This window comes from Nyctereutes procyonoides, unplaced genomic scaffold, assembly GCF_905146905.1.
Source record: "Nyctereutes procyonoides isolate TBG_1078 unplaced genomic scaffold, NYPRO_anot_genome, whole genome shotgun sequence".
In the NCBI taxonomy this organism is placed as follows: domain Eukaryota; kingdom Metazoa; phylum Chordata; class Mammalia; order Carnivora; family Canidae; genus Nyctereutes; species Nyctereutes procyonoides.
Window position 1 is genome coordinate 24,712,088 of NW_026575160.1, and position 17,845 is coordinate 24,729,932.

The 17,845-nt window shown below is 34.6% G+C and overlaps 2 protein-coding genes across 4 annotated transcripts in view; one reads left to right on the plus strand and one right to left on the minus strand.

Annotated features, from left to right (window-relative positions):
* Nucleotides 1-6,980, plus strand: part of LRRN3 (leucine rich repeat neuronal 3) — a 35,395-nt gene extending 28,415 nt beyond the window's left edge. Inside the window, exon 2 of the mRNA XM_055314810.1 lies at nt 3,991-6,980. Coding sequence (XP_055170785.1) covers nt 4,350-6,476 — 2,127 coding nt within the window. The 5' untranslated portion in view covers nt 3,991-4,349 and the 3' untranslated portion in view covers nt 6,477-6,980. The remainder of the gene's footprint in view (nt 1-3,990) is intronic.
* IMMP2L (inner mitochondrial membrane peptidase subunit 2) overlaps nt 1-17,845 on the minus strand; it is an 860,425-nt gene that overhangs the window by 432,117 nt on the left and 410,463 nt on the right. The window lies entirely within an intron of this gene.

The following is a 17,845-nucleotide window of genomic DNA, read 5'->3' on the forward strand; positions in this document are numbered from 1 at the left end:
TGAGCTTGTTCTTAGCTCCCATGAATAGGACCATATACATGAATGTCCACCCTAAAAAGAGGAGAATTAGTTATTGACAATGCATAGACTGTCAAGAGTATATACTGCAACAAGAGTTTGTATGGCTTATTTATTATTTCATCTCATCTCTGCATATGTAGAGATATTCAGTGTGGATAATTAGAAAGAGATGCCAAGCCTAAACACAAAACTTGGGTTCTATCGTTACCCATCATTTATTAGCTGTGTGATCTCTGGCTGATGGGTCTCAATACTCTTATAGTAAAAAAAAAGGGAATTTAAGTTATCTTCCAGCTAACCCCACAAGGTCATTATTAACATAAAATAAACAATGAATAAGAAAAGGCTTTAAAACCATAAAGCATTAAGATATAAGATATTATTACTGCCTTACTATCCTGAAAACAATCTATGCCAAAGAGTCCATTAGTGAAAATACCATAATCATTTCCAAAGACATGAGAAAAAAATCAATATTACAATGAAGAAAGGCAAAATTTCCACATCTCCATTGTGCTTCTCATACTGACAATTTCTTCCTACAGATCTGGAGAAATAAAATTTGACTTGCTCACTACTATAACAAGTCTCCTTATTTTCAAAAGCTTCCAGAACAAATCTAGTTCAAATGTGGTTGTTTCTGGCATATGGCTATATAAATAATGAAATGAGCTCAGAAAAGAGTTTCTAATTAAACAAAGATATAATTTAAGAAAAGAGAAGAAGAATTTCAAACTGAAAAGTGGCATTATTAGGTTAATGTCCCCCAAAATAAGTTGTCATCTTAAATATTTCTAATCCTGTAGGTAACATATGGATATAGGCCTCCCTTTGCTCTACCAGAGAAAGTCGATTTAACTGATTAATTGGCAGAAGTTATGTTTTCTTAGTTTTCAACTGACTGATTTATGGGAACATGCAGAAAAATATTTTGTACTTTGTACTTTAGGCTTTTTCTCCATTTTGGAAGAAAGAGGAAGTAGATTTCTATTTTAGTTGTATTCAGGTATCCTTCCTATGTACTCCCGTATCAGCTATACAGTGAATTGTAACCATCTGTTTACTTGGGCTTCTCCCTCCAGACTAAAAACTTAAGGAGGGATGAGAACATGTCCAGGTCATTTTTTATTCTCATGCTATTAACACAGTAACTGGAACACAGAAGGTACTCATTAAATGTTGACTGAATAAATTAAGGAATAAACTGCAGATATAATATTAGACTGACTTTTCTTTAATGCCTAATGTTCCTTTGGATTATACTCAAATTTAGTCTTTGGATTTTAGTAATATAGGCAACATGCATTCTGTGTAATAGATTTATGCAAGTTAAAGCAGCTGAATATTGAAATTAGTAAATTAAACAGATTGAATTGCTTAAATTATATGTAGAGAAGATGAATATATACATTTATTAATATAACTCAGTTATCCTTTCATTCAAAGCATTTCTGGAGAATTTACTACATTCTAATTACCGTGCCCAGGAGCTGAGAATGGAAAGGCAGACAGGCCTCCAGATCTCAAGGAGATGAATACTGGTTGAGGCAGAGAATCAAGTAAATATTCTGACAGAGATGTGTGCTAGGACCATGGGATCACTGTGGATGGCAGGGAGGTACAGCCAGAGGGGAGGGGCTATACAGAAGGCTTCACAGAGAGGTGATGCATGAACTAAGGTTTGACAAAAACAGAGTTAGCTTACAACAAAGAAACAGGAATTCTAGACAGGGAGAAGATGAGGTGCCCAGAGCCCTGCTGACAGAGTGAAGGCTGTCTGCAGAACTGCAGAAGATGAGGAGAAACAAAGAGAAAGAGAAGAGAGACCACAGATTGTGGAGGGTCCTATGGGCCAAATTTAACAGGAATCTTCAGTGAAGAAGGAGCTGTAGGAGATTCTCTCCTAAAGGGACTCAATCTACTTACAAGAGATTAGGAATAATAGCTAGAAGGTCCGGTTTAAAACAAAACAACAAAAAAGGACTCAATCATAAACAAATAATGGCATCTTACCATTTGCAAACAACACTGATAGACCTAGAAGGTATTATGTTAAGTGAAGTAAGTTACACAGAAAAAAAGGCAAATACCATATGAATATAAAAAGTAAAACAAATGAACAACAAATAGACTCATAGATACAGAGAATGCACTGGTGGATGCCAGAGGGGAGATGGGTGAAATAAGTGAAAGAGAGTAAGAGGTATGAACTTCCAGTTATAAAATAAATAAGTCAGAGATGAAAAAGTACAGCATAAGGAATATTATAAGTAATATAATAACTGAGTACGGCAGTAGATGATAACTACACTCACTGCAGTGAGCATCTTGTTATGTATAGAACTGTTGAATCACAATGTTATATGCCTTAAATGAATATAATATTGTATGTCAACTATACATCAATTAGAATAAAAATTTTTAATTAAAAAGTGGAATTTTACACTAAGGAGGGCACTTGGTGGGATGAACACTGAATGTTATACTATATGTTGGCAAATCGAACTTCAATTGAAAAAAAATAACAAAAAAGTGGAATTTTCGATCAGCAAACAGATGAACTGATGAAAAAAGAAAAGCAAAAACACTTTTAATTCAAGATAACTTAATATGTTATCTGAACTTCATGATCCAGTTTTTAGATAAAATCATGTCTCAGGGAACCTGGTTGGCTCAGTCAGTAGAGCAAGTGACACTTGATCTTCGGGTTATGAGTTTGAGTGTAGAGATTACTTCAAAATAAAATCTAAAAAAAAAAATCACATCTCTAAAATGATAAGATGAAAATAATTAGGTGTGACTTTGAAATGCAAATTTTTTATAATTTTGAAAAATAAATAATATTTTACTTAAAAAAATGCTTCTCTCTCACTAGAGACTACATCTTCAAATATATTTATCCCTGTCACTGAAGCACCTATCTTAGAACGAGTCTACAGTATTTGCAAAATGATCATTCAGCAGACCACTATTGCTGGTAGGCAAAAAGCCCCAGAATGAAGAGCTCAGGCATGCTCCAGTTGTCCTGTACATTTGCAGGAAGAGCTCACCAGCAGTCCAACTGATGGAGTATATATCTAAAAGTAGTATGGTATTTTAAAATACAGCACATATCAAAACTGCAACTTGGTTTTGGATTGCTTATTTTCATGTGATAAAGACATAAGTATCCATTTAAAAGAAGGAATGTCTAAGTGCCTGTTTTACTGATGTAATAAAGTTACTTCTTAATTGTTAGTGACTAATGGAACATAAGTTATTTTCAGGGAAAAATAAAAGTCAAACATTAATCTGAATTTCAGTAAAGAATGACAACATACAGGCACATCTATGGCAAGTTAGACAATCTCTTCCAAACACTGGGAAATTCAAGTCACTTTACACAAAGGAGACTAGGGAAAGAAATATGAATGAAAAAGGGGAAATCCAGCTAAATACCACTACTATTCGGTCATTTCATGAACATGAATTTGTTTCTAAATGTTGTGTCCTGGGGACCCGAGGAACCATAGGCTAATTCATCTGATTGTAACTGAACAGTATTATTTACTTATAACCATTTAATTTTTCTTCTCTAAGAGAAAAAGCAAGCCACTATCACTGAAAGATTTTTCATCTTTTTCCCTAGAACTAATTGTCAAAGAGAATGACAAATATGATAAACAAAATTACCAAATGTGAACAAGTAAAGATTGGAAATAACAAAAAAAAATACTGGAAGCATATTCATTATGTTTGATATAATACCAGCCTTCTAAAGATTCAGTTTCTCAGCCTGTCCAATGTGTGGGCCAAGGAGAGTCATAACAAGGACAAAGTCATCAAAACATATTGAATTAATTGTAAACTCTAAACAATATTATATGTAAGAAAATCACAATCAGTTAATGGATATTTAATTATGGTATTTTTTTTTCCTTTGGACTAATTCTTCTTCTCTTTTTTCTTTTATGTTCCATTTCATTATAGTCAGCATCATGCTGCTATTCCTGCAAGTATTGAACAAGCATGGGATTTGAATATTACACTCCTAAATAAATGAATTGCTCAATTTCCTGTGACCATCTATACATACTCCATCTTCAGAAAGTTTACCAATATTCTACCATAAAGGGGACAGTGATCTTTTTTCCAATATGTATGACATTTCTGGACAAGACAATTGTGACACAAGCACTTATTTCCATGAAGAAAAACTTTGCAGTTTTATGGCATTCATCATTTGACAAATGCAACTATTTTCCTTATCAATCAACTCTTACTGAACTTCCTAGCAGTCACTGTGGAATCCTTAAGGACCCATTAAATTTCTGAAGAAGGAAGCTAAGATGAAGGACATGCCACTCCGAATTCATGTGCTACTTGGCCTAGCTATCACTACACTAGTACAAGCTGTAGATAAAAAAGCGGATTGCCCACAATTATGTACATGTGAAATCAGGCCTTGGTTTACACCCAGATCCATTTATATGGAAGCATCTACTGTGGATTGTAACGATTTAGGTCTTTTAAATTTCCCAGCCAGATTGCCTGCTGACACACAGATTCTGCTCCTACAGACTAACAATATTGCAAAAATTGAATACTCCATAGACTTTCCAGTAAACCTTACCGGCCTGGACTTATCTCAAAACAATTTATCTTCAGTCACCAATATTAATGTAAAAAAGATGCCTCAGCTTCTTTCTGTGTATTTAGAGGAAAACAAACTAACTGAGCTTCCTGAAAAATGTCTGTCTGGACTGAGCAACTTACAAGAACTCTATATTAATCACAACTTGCTTTCTACAATTTCCCCCGGAGCTTTTATTGGCCTACATAATCTTCTTCGACTTCATCTCAATTCAAATAGATTGCAGATGATCAACAGTAAGTGGTTTGACGCTCTTCCCAATCTGGAGATTCTGATGATTGGGGAAAATCCAATCATCAGAATCAAAGACATGAACTTTAAGCCGCTTATCAATCTTCGCAGCCTGGTTATAGCTGGTATAAACCTCACAGAAATACCAGATAATGCCTTGGTTGGACTTGAAAACTTAGAAAGCATCTCTTTTTACGACAACAGGCTTATTAGAGTGCCCCATGTTGCTCTCCAAAAAGCTATAAACCTCAAATTCTTGGATCTAAATAAAAATCCCATTAATAGAATACGGAGAGGTGATTTCAGCAATATGCTACACTTAAAAGAGTTGGGAATAAATAATATGCCTGAGCTGATTTCCATCGACAGTCTTGCTGTGGATAACCTGCCAGATCTAAGAAAAATAGAAGCTACAAACAACCCAAGGTTGTCTTACATTCACCCAAATGCATTTTTCAGACTACCCAAGCTGGAATCACTCATGCTGAATAGCAATGCCCTTAGTGCCCTGTACCATGGTACAATTGAGTCTCTGCCAAACCTCAAGGAGATCAGCATACATAGCAATCCCATCAGGTGTGATTGCGTCATCCGTTGGATTAATATGAACAAAACCAACATTCGATTTATGGAGCCAGACTCACTATTTTGCGTGGACCCACCTGAATTTCAAGGCCAAAATGTTCGGCAGGTGCATTTCAGGGAAATGATGGAAATCTGTCTCCCTCTTATAGCTCCTGAGAGCTTTCCTTCTAATCTGGATTTAGAAGCTGGGAGCTATGTTTCCTTGCATTGTAGAGCTACTGCAGAGCCACAGCCTGAAATCTACTGGATAACACCTTCTGGCCAAAAACTCTTACCTAATACTCTGAAAGACAAGTTCTATGTACATTCTGAAGGCACACTAGATATAAATGACATAACCCCATCAGAAGGGGGCCTATATACTTGCATAGCAACTAACCTGGTTGGTGCTGACTTGAAGTCTGTTATGATCAAAGTGGATGGTTCTTTTCCCCAGGATAACAATGAGTCCTTAAATATTAAAATAAAAGATGTTCAGGCCAATTCAGTTCTGGTGTCTTGGAAAGCAAGCTCTAAAATTCTCAAATCCAGTGTTAAGTGGACAGCCTTTGTCAAGACTGAAAATTCCCATGCTGCCCAAAGTGCTCGAATACCATCTAATGTCAAGGTGTATAATCTTACTCATCTGAACCCATCAACTGAGTATAAAATTTGTATCGATATCCCCACCATCTATCAAAAAACCAGAAAACAATGTGTAAACGTCACCACAAAAGGTTTGGACCCTGATCAAAGAGAATATGAAAAGAGTAACACCACAACCTTTATGGCCTGCCTTGGAGGTTTACTAGGGATTATTGGTGTGATATGTCTTTACAGTTGTCTCTCTCAAGAAATGAACTGTGATGGTGGACATAGCTATATGAGGAATTACTTACAGAAACCAACCTTCACATTTAGTGAGCTTTATCCTCCTCTAATCAACCTCTGGGAAACAGGCAAAGAAAAAAGTACAGCATTGGAAGTGAAAGCAACTGTTATAGGAGTGCCAACAAATATGTCCTAAAAGCAACTAACTAAACCTACTTCAAAGAAAAGCTTAAGACTGCAGCTGTGCTTGGAAAAAAAAAAGGCAGAGAAATATTGCTTTCTAGAAAGAAGTTTAAGATTCACCAATGCTGCTCCTGACCAAGGGAAATATGTACAAGTTCAGCATTTTAATTAACTGGCTTCAAAGGGTACTGTGGCAACCAAATAAAATAATTCCATTTTCTAGAACTTTCATGTAACTTTTATGTCTGGACTACAGTTAAAGTGGACAAAAACATTTCTGTATTTTTTTTAAGTATATAAGAGTAGTTGAACTGAGCAATACCTCCTCCTGTGTTGTATTACACATATTAGCCACGAGTTTTTGCAGTGACTAGGTAACTTGAATTGACACGTGGTGTAATAAAATGGACAAATTCTGTAGAGTAGACACAGTGAGTATGTGGGCCTCTTTTATAAGAAAAAAATACATTTTGGATTAAAACCAATTGCTTTTGTCTTGTTTTTGTTTCTAAATAAAGAATAATTTCTGGGAAATGTCATCTGACCAGGTATCATTTAAATGACATTTTTTTAAAAATGTTTTTTTATAATGAAATTTGGTATCCTAAGACACTTTTATTGGGTTCTGTAATTACATTTTAATAAAACACAGAAGTGAATTTAGAGTTCTTTATCAGTATTGAAAGGCAATAACAACATTCTTTAACCCTATATTGACAGAAACAAATCCTCAAGGATATCATATATTCACTTAAATATTTTCTTAACAAGCAGGTTTTGGAATAGATTTAATTGATAAGTTCACATAATATAAATCCAATATCTGAGGAACTGAAAATTTTATTTTAATAATTAATAGTAGCTCAAATGAAAGCTGCTTGCTTTGCAAAAAATATTGCCATTTTTTCCAGGACTTATGATTTAGGTCTAATATTCAAATCTCTGTGATTCTAAACACTTAATGTGCCTGACTGAAGTAATAAGCAAATAATCTAATAATTTTCTGTGCTGCAAATGTAACAACCACATGAACTCAAAAAAAGGTAGATTTATATACTTGTATAGCAACTAACCTAGTTGATGCTGACTTGAAGTATGCTCTGATCAGATTGAACGGTTCTTTTCCTCAGGATAACAATTAATTTTAGAATTTTAGAAGATTAGGATTTTCTTAAGACTAGAATTTTAAAACTTTAAACATACTGGATTATTAATAGAATAAGTTTTTCAAGTACAATTTTCTGAAATTTTCCCTTTTATTTGGTTCACTGTCATATAAAAATGACATAAATCAGATAATTCCAGAGTTTAATAAAAATTTGAGAGAGAAGTTTCGGTAATAAAAGAAAAAGCTTCTAAGACTGATGTAGAGTAAAAGAGGGGCATCCGGGTGCACAGGTGATTGAGTGTCTGACTCTTGGTTTCAGCTCAGGTCATGACCTCAGGGTTGTGAGAACAAGCCCTGACCTCAGTGCAAAGTCTGATTAAGTTTCTTTTTTCCCTCTCCCTCTGCCCCTCCCTCCCATGAGTGTATGTGTGTGTGTGTGTGCATGTGTGTGCATGAGTTCTCTCTCTCTAATAAGTAAATATTTTAAAAACAGAGTAAAAGAAAAAGATTAAGTGTAGTTCTCTATGACTATATTTAAGACACCTAAAAAACACAGCTTAAAAAATGAGAATAACTGAAGTGCCAAAAACATTCCTAATTATTTAAAGAATCTAAAATAAGAAATAGAAAGATTTCATTTGCAGAAAATAACCAAAATCTTTTAGGGTTTTAAGTCATATTTCCAAACAAAACCCACAATCCTGCAAAATAAATGTATTTGTGTACAAAACAATATCCTGAAACAATAAAAAACCATCTAAGATAATAAGCCATACTTTTTACATGCAGATCACTTATCTCTACAAAGCTACAAGGCTTCCATGTTAATTGCTGCTGTGCCTGTTCATAATCAAACATTTAACTTTTCTTACAATAGCTTGGTGCATGTCATCAACATGTCACTGGCCTGTAAACACTTCCAGCACTGTAGTCATATCAATTTATTTGTTAATGTAGACATTTGCTTTTATGATAGCCTTGACAGTTTCTAATTAAATCCTGCTGTTTTTAACAATGTGGAAGGTAATTGTTATGAACTCTTTAAAACGAAAGGACAAATTGCGTTAATTTTAACACATCAAAATATGAAACTTGCTAATTCAATGTGTTTCCCAAACGCAAATTTTACAACCTGATGAATCACTATCACACAGCGGCTGACATTAGAATTTATCAGTAAGACATGCTCATACATCATGAGATGTTTCAGCACCACGGACAGAGCTTTTTAGAGCCAGGCTATTTGTCAAAAATATAAGAGCTGAAAATATGACCTATTAGGAAGCAGGTATTGCATAGGTCAGCAAGAACTTGTTCAGGTATCTTGTATGTTTCTTTTAAACCTATATGCCTGAAGAACTATAACAAACATAGCATAAAGCTTAAAATGCTTTCAAGCTACATTTTTCCTAGAAAACCTGTAGCAAGTAAGTACTTTGAATAGTTACCTAACAGTGAACACTGAAATGAAGTATCTTTGTTACAGCCGAATAAATACAGATGGTCAAAGCAAATCATGATCCTATTTACTTGCTTATAATTTAATCTGAATTGCCAGTGAGAACAAAAAGGCATTTGTTTCAATAATAAGAATGGTATTTCATACTCCCTATGTTACCTTCTAAACCTCACATAAAATTAAGCTCTAGTCAAAGTACTTAAAGTATATAACTTTCAATTTGGTGATACATATAGATGCAATGGCAAACTTTACCTATAACAAATAAAACTCTAAGTTTATACCACTGTGAATGTCAACTGATCTTCTCACCTTGTATGGAGAAAACCATTTTTTTCATAAAAATGATTTTTAAATAATTATATATTTTCTAATTTACACTATATAATAAAATTCAAATTTTCTGAAAATAAACATGTCTAGTTGAATACAAATAATGCATAAAACGAATGTGGAGCAAAATGTGTGATTGTCAGCAAAGCCAATCAACAGTATGTTGCCAGGCATGTGCTATTTTCCCTAGAAAAGAAATGAAATCCATTTATGGTATGTATATCTATCTTTTGACACTCATTTCAGTTCCTACAATTTTATTCTAATTAGATAAAAAGTTTTTAAGCAAAATTATATATCAGCAAGCATAAGTTTAAAATTATAATTCCTGGGGATCCCTGGGTGGCTCGGCAGTTTAGCGCCTGCCTTCCGCCCAGGGCGTGATCCCGGAGTCCCAGTCCCAGGATTGAGTTCTGCATCGGGCTCCTGCATGGAGCCTGCTTCTCCCTCTGCCTGCATCTCTGTCTCTCTGTCTCTCTCTCTGTGTGTGTGTGTGTGTGTCTCATGAATAAATAAATAAAATCTTTAACAAAATAAAATAAAATTACAATTCCTTAGTCTATTTAACTATATATTCTCTGGCTACTTTCAATAAATATTTACTGTATGGCTATTACTCCCTGGAAAAAACGAAGTGAACAGAACAAACTTCATGCATTAAGGAGATTACATTCTACTGGATTACATGCTGGTTACATACCACTGCTTTCATTAGTATGTGTTAACTATGTTACCTAGTAGAGAGTCCCAGCCTCAATCCGTATTCTCACAGAATATTAATACTCAAAAATATCACAAATTTTGTTCTTGCTCTAAAAAGATTTTACTTATTATATGTTGATGTAAGAACTTAATTCAAATTTATTATTGATCTTAACACACACACACACACACACACATACACACACACACAAATAGCAGCCTAATACTATCCTTAAACTGGTTAAATTAAAAGGCACTTAACTATGGAGAAAAACCTTAAAATTTCACAGATTAGCCTTTTACATGAAAAAAATCAGATATGTGAGTAACAAAGCCAATAACAAAAACAACTAGAAGTTTAAAGATATGTATTTGCTAAAGAAAGGGAAAATTCCAATGATATATCCTCACAGCTATCACAAGTATTAGAAAGAAAAAATTCTAATTGTATATGTCACTATTAAACAAAACCTTCAGCTTCAACCCAGTGTTGGTAGTCTACGAGATAAGGAATAATGAATAGTGATTAAATTGTGGCTAAATTTTCTTTCTTTTTTAAAAAAAGTATTTTATTTACTTATTCATGAAAGACACAGAGAGAAAAAGGCAGAGACAGAGGGAGAAGCAGGCTCCATGCAGGGAGCCCGATATGGGACTCGATCCCAGGATCGCCAGATGATGCCCTGAGCCAAAAGCAGATGTTCAACCGCTGAGCCACCCAGTCATCCCAAATTGTGGCTACATTTTCTTTGAGCAAATCTCAATCTCTCCCTCTCTCCCCCACTCTTTCCCATAACAAGTTATAATAGGTAAAAGTTTGTTTTAAATATACTTGCCAGATATGTTTACTATATCGAACATTCCAAAACCACAATGATCTTCTCTTCTACCACCATCTCAGATGGTAATATTCTCACCCTTAGTTCTACAACCTGTATTCTATATCATTTTACCCTGACTAATGCATTGATAACTAGGTCATTGCTTGGGATCATGGCAATATTATAGTGGAATGAAAGAACTATACCTAGAATCAAAATGTTATAATCAGCACCATGGAGCTCAGGAAAAAGAAAAAAACTAATTGGAGTTTCAACACAATAGTGGATGCTTTTGTGTGTTCATTTGTAAAGTGGGGACTATTATTAAGGGTGACCCCTACTTTGATTTATCTTACTCCTCTGAAGCAAGGGAAAAATAAAACACTATTTGTACCCAAGGATAAAATCACAAAATCAGAGTTCATCCTGAAAGTCATAATACATATAACCAATCCTAAGACAAATCATTAAAAGATAAGTGTTTTTAAAAGAATATTCCAGAGAAATATACATTATTTCCAAAATCTTGCCTAAACATTTTATTAATGACATCACAAAGCTCCTCTTGAATTGACTAGTAAGCATTCAGTATGCTCAGGTGAGAAGATCATATGAAATAGAACACGACTCATTTTTATTCCTACTGAAAATAGACAAGCCCACAGAGATTTGGATTTACTATTCTGGTTCACTTTACATACACATCAGAGGGCTCTTAAAGGTATGTTTGAAATAAGCCATATAGCCAATACCAACTAAGGGGTTAGATACATCACAGAAATATCAATACAACTTTTTCTTAAGAGTGAACTGAGGTATTTAAATAAGTAATAAATTCAGAGCAAATATCATATATGATTTCAAAACTAATGTAGAGTGGACAAAGTAGCAAAGCATAGCACAGAGAGTTATGGTTGACCGTGGCAAGCCTTCCAGGAGAATGAACTAAAATGGAATTTGAAGAACTCATGGTACTTTATGTGCTTCTATTTATCTTTTCTGACTCTGATATATCATCAAAAAACTAATAGTACTATGTGACCAATGTAAGGAAAACCCAGCTTCTCATTAAAACATATAGTTCAGGGGATCCCTGGGTGGTGCAGCGGTTTAGTGCCTGCCTTTGGCCCAGGGCACGATCCTGGAGAACCAGGATCGAATCCCACGTCGGGCTCCCGGTGCATGGAGCCTGCTTCTCCCTCTGCCTGTGTCTCTGCCTCTCTCTCTCTCTCTCTCTCTCTCTCTCTCTCTCTCTCTCTGACTATCATAAATAAATAAAAATTAAAAAAACATATAGTTCAGTGTCTGAAGTTATTGATTCAAAATCCAATTGCAATATCCATTTATAATGTTTACTAGCCACTGGACAAATAACAGAGTAAGCTTGGGAAATATATTGACCATCCTAATCCTAGCACTGAGAGAATGAAAGTATTAAGCAAACAACAACAACAAAAAACCTCCCTGTCATTTATGGTACCAGATTCAGGGATAGTAAAGAGAAATAGTTTTTAAACCATGAGAGCTGCCATTATTAAAGCAATATAGTCAAACACACCAAAGGAGTTCTTCAAAAGAATACTTTATAAAGATGAAATCTGTTAATAGAATTCAAATAAAAGTCAGGCACCTCTGGTAAACATTCTTTTAATAATAGCTACAGAGACAAGTCACATACTCAAAGAACATGAAAACATGTCTCTAAGAGAACTTTGAGTCTTCTAGGATCCTCTCCCCTGTTTTACTAGTCAGTTAATCCACAAACCAACATTGCAGTATATAGTTTTCATATCAAATAATTTATTTTATCAGAGTTTAAAATGCATTTACAAACAGAATGCATGAATTTATATAATTATGTAATTTTAACTACCCAATTTAAACCACTGAGCTTAAAAATAAAAATACTTCAGATGATGGATATGATATAGGAAAAGTATAAAAACAGAAGGAAAGAAAACATTCATTTCTTCCTACTAACAGAATTTTTATCAATAAGAATATTTAAGAAGTAACAGATTGCACTGAAAAGAGGACTTACACCAAAAATAAAACTGTGTGAGAATAAGGGTAGTTAGGGTTTCTGTCCAATGGATTATGTGTGTCTCAGTCCAGGCTCAGTCCTGAGGTGACAACATGATGCTTGAAATATTTTCCTGACACATAAAATGCATAGAAATTAATAAATACGTTATGACCCTATTATTATATTTGAATAATACGCATTAATATATACTCGAGAGGCAAGATAAAAATTAGGAAGAAAAACATTTACTGAATCCTGAGCATGTGCCCAACTAACAATTTGCTATGGTCTTAAGAAATCCCCTACAGGGATACCTGGGTGGTTCAGTGGTTCAGCGCCTGCCTTTGTTTGGCCCAGGGCCTAATCCTGGAGTCCCGGGATCAAGTCCTGCATCAAGCTCCATGAATGGAGCCTGCTTCTCCCTCTGCCTATGTCTCTGCCTCTCTCTCTCTGTATCTCTCATGAATAAATAAAATAAAATAAAATAAAATGTAAAAGAAAAGAAATTCATTACACATCTAAAGGAGAAGGGGTGTGGGAAAAATGAACATTTATCATTTTAGAATGTCAGGCATACTGATGAATGCACTTACTTCCTCTCTTGTCTGTCATCTGTCTGTCTGTCTGTCTCTCTCTCTCTCTCTCTCTCTCTCTCTATATATATATATATGTAGATAGACATATATATACACACACATATTTTAATTAATTAATTAATTAATTCGATTTTCATTACCAGGAGTATTTACATTCCCATTTTATATATGTCTCAAAGAAGTAATCATTTGTCCCAAGAGAACAATAATAATGACAACAACAAAGCAAAAAGCCAAAAGATACAACATCATGAGAAATAATAATAATCAGGCACTTTTTTTAAGCATGCATAACCCACAAAAATAACTAACAATCCATCAAGAATATGCCAGATTTATTAATTGTGTCTATTATTTTCTATATATTCCATTAACATGTTTCTTTATAATATCCTTATCTCAGTTTGCATGAGGACAAACATTATATGGTCTCATTCATTTGGGGAATATAAAAACTAATGACAGAGAATAAAGGGGAAAGGAGAAAAAATGAGTGGGAAATATCAGAAAGGGAGACAGACATGAGAGACTCCTAACTCTGGGAAACCAACTAGGGGTGGGGGAAGGGGTGGTAGGTGGGGGGTGGGAGTGACTGGGTGATGGGCACTGAGGGGAGCACTTGATGGGATGAGCACTGGGTGTTATTCTATATGTTGGCAAATTGAACATCCGTTTGCATGAGGAATTGGAGATATAGCACCAGTATTTGTCAACTTCAAGTTATTACTTGCTGAAGACTGAACAGTGAGTACTAGTTTATCAATAACAAAACCTGCAAATATTCTTATAAATAAAAATTTTAAAATAAGTATATTCACTAACTACTCACTGGGTACAAAGCACTTCTAGGGACTTTTAAAAGACTTTCCTGTGATTATTTCCATGCATGGATCTCCGAGTCCCAATTTTTTTCAATCCCATCACTGTAAAGTACAAAATGGTCAATTACCTGTTTAACCTGCCTTTTTGACTCCCAGATAATAATATCATACACAGTTACTCTGACCTTAGAAGGAGAATCCAGCTTAAAAAATAAGGATTGAGGGGGAAGGATTTTCTTTTCAATCTTTTGCCTCATCCCCATCCTTGCCAGTTCTGGAGCACCACCATCACCATCTTAGAGAGTCAGCAGTCAGTGTGCTCTGACAGAGTTAATCTTTGTTGGATCTCTTGCCTTGTGTTATAAGCCTTGGCTCCTGAGGAGTTCTAATTTATGAAATAGAATTTGTGAGTTGGTTTTGAGGAGTTCTAATAAATGGGTTTTGCTCTAGGAGAACAAAATTACTTAATAAGCAAACGTTAGATGTTACAGGGAGTTTGTGGATAAATGGGACAACAAAAATATTAAATAAAAACACTGCCAAACTTATCCATGATTAAAACCTACAGACGCCTATCTAAGAAGTTCATCATCTATACTTCCCAGCAGACGCAGGGTGCTTCAGTAAAATAAACAAATGAACAAAAACAAACACTTCCACAGGTTAATGAACTTCTATGAAATTAAACTGACATGCAGAAATAATTTGATGTGTAAAGAAGTTTCTCAGTATTCAGTGAATACTAAATTTTGCTTGCAAGCATTTGAAAGCCACTATGCTAAACCATGTTCTAATTCCAAATGATATGCCCCCCACTTTGGTTATTTTGCAATGAATCATTGGTATGGTAGACCTTCTGAGGAATGAGACTTGGAAAACAATAGCAGCAAAATTTCTAAACAGAAAAGCAAGAAGTGGACCATGTTTTCATTCATATATGCATCTTACCCTGCAAATGTGCTAGATACAATATTAACTATTAGAACTTCAAGACTGATTGTGATAGACAAATTCCTTGACATGATAACATTTACCCTCCACATGTAGGTGGCAACAAATAAATCCAGTAATTGCAATACAAGCTAATAAAATTTGGTAGGCATGGGGATAGCTTATATATATGTGGGAGACACAGGTTATTATAAGGGGACCCAGAAAGGGTTCTAACAGCTAAGACTATCTATACACAAACTCTCAATTAAAAAAACAGAAATGCAGAGAAAGTGGTAATACGTGGAAGAGTTTGATTACCATCAGGGTATTGAGTCACTGAGAGAAAGTGCTGCGGAAGGAAAAGGCTGGAGCTGGCCTTCAGAAAGAAAAGTGGAAACATGGGTAAAAAAATCAAACTTAAAGTTGTTATTAACAAATAGTTTGTAGACACTAATATCCAAGGGAAAATGACAAGGTCAAATTTAGAAGACTAGGAAAAATAAAAAATAAAACACTGGAACTAATCAATAAGGCTACAAATACTAGTTCTCCATCTTTCAATCCTGTCTCCCTCTATAGCCAAGTCCTAGGCTCCCATCCTATCCCTTGACCTCCATAGCCAAAAATATGAGAAGTAGGAAATGAAAAAGGAAACACATAAGCACATTTTATACACTACTCTCTCAGGCAGGCCTTCCCTAATTTGAAACACACACGCACACACGCGCGTGCGCACACAACACCCTCCTAAACATACACGGTGTACACCTTCACATTCAGGATTAGCAGAGTCCATTATTTGCAAGTTATTCTCATTTCAGATATTTTAAAATACATCTCCTATGAAACCAACAGAGGTTTAAAATGTTACTACAGCTCTTCACTCTCTGCCCATGAGGCAGATAAATGAAAGAGATCGTAGGTATTTTGAGAAATTTTATACATAAAAAACCAAATGTGATTTAAAATTAAGGTCTATATCTTTGAACTTAAGAATTATCTAGCTCCATTTTCATTGCCAATTGTACTTCTCTTTCAGAAATTTCATGAATATGTGACATAGACTTTAATAAGTATATGAGTATAAAAACAGATGTAGGAAAACCAAGGGGAAAAATAGTGTGTCTCATTTATTTGGACTATGTTTTCTGCAATATTAGACACAGTTCTGATGAGATTTCACAGGTATCACTTTTGTCAGATAACAGAAAAAAAAACTGTTCTTTATTATATGTCTCTAAGTGAGACCCTGAACTCAAAATAACTTTAAAATAGGAAAGAGTATCTGCAGAAATACTCACACAAATTGGACACTCATTCCAGATTTTCTCTACTTACTCACCACTGTACTCTCTCAAGAAAAAAGGTTTTATCAAGGTTGTCTAATATAATATAGGTTTTCAGAATAAAGAGGTACATTGTAGCACATAATTTAAGGTTTGATTTTGAAGATGTACTTGAAAATAATAGAGGAGCTAAGCATTAAAAGACATAATAAACATAATGAGAAATAACATTAACATAAAATTTTGAGGATACTCCTATTAAATTTCCTCAAAAGTGTTTTAAAAGAACTGTAATACATAGACTATTAAATTAGTTATTTTTCAATTCTTCAATAACTTGTTTGAAAACGTTGTTGGACATTTTCTGAAACCAAGGGGCAATTCCAAACAGAAAATAAAATGGGTAAAAGCACATCTGCTTTCCCAAGATATTTAAAATGCCAGTGTCTGAGTATGCCCAGAAAGACTTCTATAATATCCTGCTGCTAGCCACTAATTTGTGGAGAGGATGCCAACTCACCATGGCAGATGTGTTTGTTTCATTTCACTCTGGGAGAGAAAATAGAGAAAGGCCAGGGAGCTTTAGGACAAAATGATTACTAAATAAGTGTAATGACAGAGTGGTCTCTATTTTATTAATAAGAGTAACTCTCCCCCACGACTAGGCTGTGGTAGTGAGGTCACTGTTTTTCAGTGTGAATACTTAAAACACCAAGTAAGAATATGTATGTCATATCCTAACTGTCATCCCATTCTTGAAAAAACAAAATTTAAGTCTGAACTTCACGGAAGCCACAAGATATAAAAATACTAGAAAGTCTGAGATCAGTAGCCCTAGACTTTGGAACTAAAGTGAAAATCTTAAACTTATGAGGGCATTATAAAATTTTACTGATTACATCTCTGTAAAGTACGTCTGAAGATACGACATTTTCATACACAATATAGCTGGCATTTGAATATATTACCCATAGCTACTCTGTGATGTCAGAAAAATTATGCTAACCTACCTTGATGAATTATTGGTCATGAGGTAGGAGACATCAAATAAAATTATCATCAGACAAATTTTCAAACCCTTTGAATCTTTCTACTCCTACAAAATGAGCACTATCAAATATCTGCAGATGCCTTTCCCAGTGGCAACAGACGTATCAATAAAGATTTTTGCTATATTGTGACAAGACAACCCTGTGATCTTTAAATAATCTGGCTTCAGAAAGGAGCTTTTATATTAAGGGTCTCCTAAAGTTCCTCTTGACTTAAAATCCCAAGCTTATCATGAGGATGTCAGATT